Source organism: Eumetopias jubatus, unplaced genomic scaffold (genome assembly GCF_037043125.1).
Source record: "Eumetopias jubatus isolate StellerSeaLion01/CBP00866 unplaced genomic scaffold, mEumJub1_p1.0 scaffold_7, whole genome shotgun sequence".
Classification (NCBI taxonomy): Eukaryota; Metazoa; Chordata; class Mammalia; order Carnivora; family Otariidae; genus Eumetopias; species Eumetopias jubatus.
The window spans coordinates 104,247,521-104,256,387 of NW_028274813.1; the positions used below are offsets into that span (position 1 = coordinate 104,247,521).

Consider the following 8,867-nt stretch of genomic DNA (forward strand, 5'->3'; position numbering starts at 1 on the left):
GCCAGTAAGCCAGGACAAGCACTCCCTGGACTGGAAGTAACACACCCTCTTCTTGAAGTAAGGCTCCTCTGGCTTTGAAGCTCTTTCTATTTTGTCTTTAAAAATAAAAGTAAGAGGGCGCCTGGGTGGCTCAGTTGGTTAAGTGACTGCCTTCGGCTCAGGTCATGATCCTGGAGTCTGGGGATCAAGTTCCGCATCGGGCTCCCTGCTCAGCGGGGAGTCTGCTTCTCCCTCTCCCGCTCCCCGCTCTTGTGCTCTTTCTCTCTCTCTCTCTCAAATAAATAAATAAAATCTTAAAAAGAAATAAAAATAAAAGTAAGAGATGGGGCATCTGGGTGGCTCTGCTGGTTGAACGTCCAACTCTGGATTTCAGCTCAGGTCATGATCTCAGGGTCCTGGGATCAAGCCTCGCATCAGGCTCCACACTCAGGGGGAGTCTGCCTGAGGATTCTCTCTCTCCCTCTCCCTCAGCCCCTCCCCCTGCTCACATTCTCTCTTTTTCTTCTCTCTCTCAAATAAATAAATATTTTAAAGTAATAAAATTAAAAATAAAATAAATGAATAAAAGTAAGAAAATATTAGGCCTGAACCCAAGAGCTCTACAAAGGGGAAAGGACTCCTGCTTTGCATCATGGATACAGCGAAGGCTTTAAACCCCCAAGTTTTTACTCTGCTAGGGGTGTGAGGGGGTGAGGCTGGGTGTACTGGTAAGTTCACGTGAGTATGCAAGTGCTGTACTTATCGGAAAAGGCATGACAGGCGTGCAGGTACAAACTGGACTGGCCAGACCTTGACTACGTCACTCGTTGGCTGAGCAACTTCGGGCAACTTGCTTAAACTCTTTGGACCGGTTTCCTCACATGAAAAATGAGAGTGAAATGAATTTCAATCTCAGGCACTGCAGTGAGAATCAAACTCTAGGACTGGTGTTCTGTAATAACTAAAAAAAATCTAAATATTAGCAGAGTCTAGAAATGGAAGGCAAGAAGAGAGCTTCGGAAAATCTTTTCTTTCCACACAGTAATCACTTTCAGATCTCAGAATTTATCCCTGGCTGTATTCTGGATTTAGCCAAGCTGGAAATGCACCCAATAACTCAGATCCTAGGAACCTTCATGACAAGGCTCGTGAGGCCTGTTACTCAACGCGAATCCATTTTCAGGAGGATTACTTCACCTCCCATTCAGGCGCTGAGCTTATGAAACAAAATCCCAAGAGCCACGCAGAGTCCCAAGTGGGACTCAGAGAAGAATACCAACAAGGCCAGGTCTCAGTCCAGAGTTTGGGGACGGTTTTGGGAGAAAAGTAACAGATGAAACAAGACTCCTTTAGACCCGCCATTACTGTCGGTCAGCCAGGCGACGGTGAAAACATAGGGCACAAGAATTCTAGTCCCTTCCGCTGTGCTGGCAAGTTGTTATTTCCACAGAGACAACTATTTGCAGAGCCGCACGTGAAGATGAATTCCTCGGGATCGTTTTTAACGCTTCCCGGGAGTCCCATGACAAGCCCGTGCCTACCCGATCAAGCGAAAAGTGCCCCAGGAGAGGCGCCCCCTCCACCTCTCCCAGCCTCTTACCTGCCCAGCTCCTCTCCGATGTCATAAAAGTCCTCCACCTTCTGCTGCTTGAATGTCTCCATGTTTGGACTCCTCATTGAGGCCTGGAGCACACAGCCCTGAAACCGGAGGAAGCCCGAGATCAGGACAGCTGGGAACATTGGCGCGAGCCTAAGAGTCTGGGCCTAAAAGTAATCAGCAGCACAGGAGCTCATAATTTAACAATAATCCATGGCCCTCGTTCCTTGAGAACTACCCTGCCCAAGCCTATTCTCACCAGTGACTGACCGTGTATGGTTCTTATTTGAGTTATATCAATTCAAAGCTGTTACAGAGACAGGAAAGGAGCCCTCCTCACTTCTTCAGATCTGCTCTGAACACGTTCAGAGAAACAGCCCCATGGCCAACTTCGGCGATTTGTTCTCATGAAATTCAGGTAGGCTGAGAAAAAGAGGCAGCCGTGAGGCAGGAGAGAGAGTGCTCATCTTTGGGTCAGAAGTTCTGGGTTCGAGTTCCAATTGCCTGGGTAAGTCGTTTAAACTGCCAGACTTAGCTTGCCCATCTGCTAAAGGGGTTAATCCTGTAAAAACCACGGCAAATCATGAAATTATCCTGTCAACTGGAAAATGGAGTAGAAAGGTAGGGGATTATCATGACCTCAGTTCCCTGAGGGGCTGAGCCACCCAACTGCAAGTCTGAACTGATCTGTAAACTCTCTCATTCATCACCCCAAGGGAAAGAGGGACAGGAGAGGCGTGACAAATTATAATGGGCAACAGGAGTCAGGAGCTAGAGGTTCTGTTTCCAATGTTGCCCACAGCTAGCTCTGGGACCTCATCTCTTGTCAGAGGAGCCTCAGATTCCTAATCTATAAAATGGACCTAACTGCCCTCCCAGAGCACTTCAGTGAGAGCCAGAGACAACCCCGAGCCACAGGGAGTATTTACCACCCCACCAGAAGAAGACTGTTTGCATCCTAACCTGGGATCTCCCTGCCCCAAGAAGCTCACCCATTCCCGGGACAGCCACATGCCACCCTGGACAGCACCACAAGGGCAGGACCCAGGGCACAGTCTGCAAATGACTGTGGATGTATCTCTCAAGAGTCATTAGCAAAGGCCTCTCAGAGCTCATTTTGGCTAGCACTGGCAACTTTTCTCCAGCCTGCCAATCAGATACCAACCACACCCAGGGCCCCATGAGCCCCAAAAGACTGTTTTTCACCAGGCTGGGTGGAGGCACCATTACACAAGGGTGCGTTTCATCAGTGCCAAGTGGCTGAAGCTGTTCCAACTCTCAGAGAATGTATACATTTCACACTCCTTCCTCCAGTGCTGCCCCCTGCACACCATAGCTCTATAACCACGATGCCACCTGTCGCCCTCCCTTCCATGGGGCACACATCCCTGAAGTCCCCCAGGCAGAGCTGGCCTGGCTCCTGGGCCTGACTCTCACGGTCACTTGCTGAACTCCTGCCTGTTGATGTCCATGGTCCATCAGGCATCCTCCCTGCTGCGTGGTCTTCACCCTGTGCTTGGCCTGAGCCCAGCAAGCATGGACTATGAATAAGAGCAGGCTCCCAGGAGCCCCAGTTCTAGACTAGCCTGGATGTGTAGTAGCTGTCTAACCCACACAGGTTGGCACCCTCTGGGCCTCAGTTCCCTCATCTATAAACGGGACTGGTAACATCTCTATCGCATACTTCACACAGCCATGTGGGGATCTATTTGTGATAAGGGCATAAACTCCTAGGCAGATAAGAAAGGTGATTATTACTGTTAATATCTGGCTCCTTCTGGGCCACTCTTTGTGTTTCTGCTTCCCACAGCAACGGAGACAAGCATTTCAATTCCCTTCTAGGGAGAAGGTTTTGGGATCCTCCTGGAAAGTTTGGCTTGACCAAAATCTGAAGCTAGACCCCCTCACTTACCCCCCCACACCCCCGTAGCTCCCATCCTGGCAAATTTCCTGAGACTAGCCCAGAAGGTGGCAGGACTTCTATCTATCACCTTCTTTTGGGTCAGGTAGGTCCTGAGGGGTGGGATTACTCATTTCACACACCTAGAGGGAAGCAGAAAACTCCAAAAAATTCTGTTGACAGATACCCTGAGACTCATCCCTAGAACAGCTAACATCCTCCATTTGGCAACAGGCTAGCTCCACTTGCTAGCAGAAGCTGAGCTGGATTCGAAGCAGCTCCAAATCCCCAGCAAAATGATGAGCCCCCCCACCTTGGGCTCCAGGGGTAGCCAGAGGCTGGGGGGCAAGGGAGCCCCTTAAGGACAAGCTAGGACCACCAGTTTGGCCCCAACTCAACTTTCCAGCCTTAGTCCCCTCCCCCCACATATCCTATATTTCAGCCAAAGTAGACCTTTCCCATTCCCCCAAAACTCCCACACCTCAGCTCAAGCTAGGCCCTTTCCATGAAAGGCCCACCTGGAGAGCCTCCTAGCAAAACCATTCCCTTCCCATAAGACCTGGCTCAAATGCTACCAACTCTGTGAGGCTCCATGACTCTATTTCTCATCACAACAGATTAAAATCCCCCACCCCCTTTAAATTCCCAGAGAGGTCTCTTCATATACTTTCAGGGTTAGAGTTTTCACATTTTGGCTGATAACTGTCTCTGTCTAACCCAGAAGGAGAAAACACAGACTCTACAGTCACACAGCACTGAGCTGGAATCAGCTCTATCACCTCTGCACACACTGAGCATGGGACAACTTTCCTGAGCTTCAAATGACTTATATGGAAAATGAGTCTAGATAACGCCTACTATTGGTGACTTTGTGGAACAGTCAGAACTCTCAAACATTGCCAGGAGAATCACACTTTGGAAATCTGTTGGGCAGTTTCTATGGCCATACCCAAGAGAAACGCATGTAGATTTTTCCAAAATAGCCCGTGTTAAAACGTTCACAGCCGCACTATTACTAATAACTACAAACTGGAAACAACCAAAGGGCCATCAATAGAATAGGTAAGTAAATTGAGTTATACCCATACAATGGAATTAGTCTACAACAATAATAAACTACCGCAATGCGCAACCACATGGATAAAACTCACAAGCATAATGTTGAATGAAAGAAGCAGGACACAAGAGACCACATACTGTGTGATTCCACTTAGGCAAAACTCATCTGTGGTGCTAAAAGTCAGAATAGTGGTCATGCCTGGGTGGGGGGTTATGTCTGGGACACAAGGGGAGTTTCTGGGTGCTGGCAATGCTGTTTCTTGCTCTGAGTAGTGGTTACATGGATATGTGATATGTACGCTTATTGTGTATGCAATCAAAATTTCACATAATAAAAAATGAGACTAAGATCTACATTATGACAAATGAGAGAAACATGTAAAATGACCTACGTAGTGTTGGGATGGTTCCAACAAATGGGAATTCCTTCCCTCCTGCCTCCTGTCTTGGAGTCCCATGAGGGCAGTGGTTGTCACGCTCTCACCTCTGTCCCCTTGTCGCGCTGGTATACAACAGGCACTCCCTAAATGTTTGTTGACTTCAATGTAGTGGCCCAGCCTCGATTCTCAAGGCCACTGCTCAGCTGCCTCATCAGGTAAAAACAACTAGTAACGACTTAAAGCCTTTTCCTAGTATCTCTCCCCAGGAGGAATTTGCATTTTATCAATTTTATCAATTTAGGGACATAAAACTAAAGGGGAGAAAGTCTGAGGTGGAATTATAGTCGCCAGTTAGGACCCAGAGAAGGCCCCGAGGTACAGGTACCTTTCTGGCCCTGAAAAGATGAAACCACGTGGCAGAGGGGAGGGACACAGCTACAACTTCCGGTCAGACGCACAGGATGTCTGCTCCAGACATTCCAAGGGTGAAGCCCACCTTAACACCCACATTTCTCTTAATAGACTCACTAGGACTCACACTCCTGCCCTCGACCCTCATGGTAGGCAACACTTCTGAGGTTTAACACAGATTTCCTAGAACCTCACAGAAAGGGACTGCAAAGGTCATCCAGGGGGTTTTTAGACTCTGCTTCAGGAGCCACCAGCATGAGGAAGGGGAGCCAAAGCATCTCCCCTTTATCTATACTAGAGGTTGGGGTTCTGTGCAAGAATTCACCGGAGGCGGGAGGAGTCTGAAAAATCACTGCTGTCTGGTCTATAATCCACTTGTTTGACCAAAGAAGGAAACTGAAGTGCACACAGGGGATGGGACTTTAAGTCACACAGCTAGCCCACTCCAGTTCTTCTTGCCTGGGCTTCTGATGACAGCACCCTCAACCCCCCAAAGTGGCACTGGGGTTGGGGAAGCCAGTGCCCTCCAGAGGGACCACTTAGGAGGAGGCCTCCAAGGCTAGAGGATCACCCCAGTAGGGAACTCTCTACCCTACTAAATCCTCTCACTCACTGGCCCCAGCTCACTCTGCTGGACATTTGGAGATCCTCACCCCACCTCACCCAGTGTAAGTCAGTGAGATGGGACCATTGCAAGGGGGCAGCCATGATGGTCCTCTTACCCCTCCCCCCACGTTAGGAATCATCACACTCAGGCTCTGAGGAGACAGCCCACAGGAGGGAAGGGGCTCCAGCATTGCAGAGCCCCTCCATGCAGTCAGGCCTTTGACCAACCCCAATCTCTGAGGAGGAAGCTCGGGCTCAGAGATCAGCCATTTGCCTAAGTTGATGTGAGAAAACCCATTTTTCTAGTGAAGGTCCAGCTCCATTGGACACCCTCACGTCTAATAAGGAGGGAAACCTTAGGGGGGTGGTCAGGGTCAGTTCAGGTCTCATTCCTGCCAGCTGGAAACTTGCTCCAGACTACTGCACCCCCACCCCCATCCACACACCCCTTGTGCCCCCACCCACCCCTGCCCAAGCCTCTCCCAAAGCAGCTGAATTATCGGTGGGGCCACTTTATGTGTTAAAAACACGTCTTAGGAGAAGAACAGGACTCTGAAAGTATTTGTGAAGAGGCCAAGGCACCAGCTCCCCTTAGACACCAGGAGTGTCCCAGAAATACCTTACATGGAGGCAGCTGGGAAACAGTCAGAAGCCACAGCAGCAGCCCCCAGCTGCCCTCCACTGGATTCTAGAGTACAAGGTGTCAGGGGCTGTGTTCTCTCCACCTGCCCCCAGGGCCATTCCCACCCACTTCTGAGGCAACCAGCTAGGACTCCCTCTCTCTCAGGCCGCACCCCTCACCTACCACTACCTGCATGGCCCAATGCTCACCTCTCTGGGACTCATTTTCTCCTTCCTAAAGTCAGAATACTAATTTCCACCTGGCAAAGTTACAGTGAGGACTAGCCAGACCCACACATGCCATGAGATATCCACAATGCCTGGCCCAAAGTCAGGGTCAACTACTGACAACGCCGTCCTGTGCCCTTCTACCCCCAGCCAGTTGCAGACCTACTGGCTACCCCCATTCCCACCCTAGCTCTGGCCCCGGCCCCTGACGAGCGGGACCACAGCTTCATTCTGCCACAAGCAAGCTGTGTGTGGAGCAGCCTTCCGGAATCACGTCCTTGTGCAAATGGGGAGAGGAGGTGTGTGAGGTGGCTGATGCTGAGACTGGCCCCTCTCCTCCCGGAAATCTGTAGTGGTCTCCCCATCATGGGGCCCTAAGTTGATGAAGGTCTGTTTCCTATCTCTTCCCCGGGTGCCAAGCCTCGGTCCGCCGTCCCCACCCCGTCCCTCGGGTCAAAGTGCCGGGCTTCGGAGCGCCACCCCACCCCCACCCCGGGGCGCAGCGGACAGGTCCAGGGCCGGCCACAGCGCCCGAGGGCAAGGCCGGCCAAACCCGGCCAAACCCGGCAGGGGGGCGGCGTCAGGGACCAGGGCTCGGGGAACCCGAGAGAGCGCCCCGGAGCATTCTGCCCTCCGCCAGCCCCAGCCCCGCGCGCGCTGTCCCGCCCGTCGAGCCCGCATACGGGCGCTACTCACGGCGGAGGCTGCGCTGGGCGGGCACAGCGGACGCGACGGGGTGCGCGGCGCTCGACTCTGCTCTGCTCCCGGCCGGCTGCCCGCCCGCGGAGCCGCGGAGGAGCCGAGGGGGTGGAGCGGCCGGCCCCGTCCCAGGCGCCGGCTGGAGGCGCGCCCGGCGGCCCGGGACTGGGGCTCAGGGCGCCCCCTGCTGGGAGCCCCCTGTGGACAGCCCCGAGGTGAGGGCCGAGAGCCTCCTCCCAGGTCCCCAGACACCTCCAGGAGTGGTGGCGAGCGCCAGGGGCGAGACCCTCCCGCGTCTTTAGCGGCTCTGCCGCTCACAGGCTGTGTGGCCTTGGGCAAGTCAACTAACCTCTCCAAGCCTGATCTGGAAATTGATTTAAATGAGCCGATGATAATCTGATATAGCCTGGAACAATCGCTCAGAAAATGGTGTTTCCTTGTCCCCCCATCCCTCTCCCCCCCCAAAACACACACCGTGAAAAAGGAAGTCCCACGAGGGAAGAGGCCGTTTCCTCCCTCCCAGCCAGGATGCTCCCTGACGGATTCTTCTGGGAACCTCACCACCAATGTTTCACAGCTGGGTGGGGGCTGAGATAGAGAAGGACACTCCTCTTGTCACCACCAACCCCCAGCTTGGGAGTGGCCTAATCTCCTTTGCCCTCTATGCCCCCTCCCCCCAGCCTCTGCATGGTTGTGAAGCCCCACATCACCCATCAAGCCTTCCTTAATAAAGGATTTGGCAGTGGATTCCTCCTCTCTTCCTTCTGCCAAAAATCTCAGGAGAAAAAAAAAAAAAGAATGAGAGTGGAGAGGGTGATGGGAAGAAGGAAGGGGAAACAGAATCACAGCCAAGACAGAACTTACTTGAAGACAAGAGACTGTTTAGCAAAAGGAAATGGAGGCCCTTTCCCAGAGTTTCCCATCCCTAAGTCAAGAGGTCCTAGAGGAAAAGGTATTAGATTCAGAGTTCTGCTCTTTGGTTCAAAGCCCTGCTCTGCCATTCCCCATGGATAGTCTCGGGCATGGCACCTGAACGTTTCCTCCGTGAGTAAACTGGGGCTAACACCCTTCTTATAGTTTCTGATGGAGCTATTATGAAACTGAAATGAAAACATGTGTAAGGGACACCTGCGTGGCTCAGTTGGTTAAGCATCTGCCTTCAGCTCAGGTCATGATTCCAGGGTCCTGGGATCAAGTTCCACATTGGACTCCTTACTGGGGAGTCTGCTTCTCCCTCTGCCTGCCACTCCCCCTGCTTGTGCTCTCTCTCTCTTTCCCTGACAAATAAATAAAATATTTTAAAAATAAATAAATAAATAAAATCTTAAAAAAAAAGTGTTAAGATGTATCTAGAGGACCTCCACCAGTGTGAGCAATCTCCCCCACA

General features: G+C 51.7%; 1 protein-coding gene across 9 annotated transcripts in view; it reads right to left on the reverse strand.

Moving 5' to 3' along the window:
- Positions 1 to 8,047, reverse strand: part of DAPK2 (death associated protein kinase 2) — a 116,576-nt gene extending 108,529 nt beyond the window's left edge. For 6 of the 9 annotated variants that reach the window (XR_015768564.1, XR_015768563.1, XM_028099989.2 and 3 more), the window contains exons 1-2: positions 7,478 to 7,558; positions 1,580 to 1,677 (exon numbers count right to left, since the gene is read on the reverse strand). Coding sequence is in view for 7 of the 9 variants with exons in the window: in XM_028099989.2 (XP_027955790.1) it covers positions 1,580 to 1,656 (77 nt within the window). In the remaining 2 variants the exon portion in view is untranslated. Of the gene's footprint in view, positions 1 to 1,579; positions 1,678 to 7,477; positions 7,559 to 7,954 lie in introns of those variants that run through there. The other 3 variants (XM_088024849.1, XM_088024848.1, XM_028099990.2) reach the window with 2 other exon arrangements.
- Positions 8,048 to 8,867: the final 820 nt, after the last annotated feature.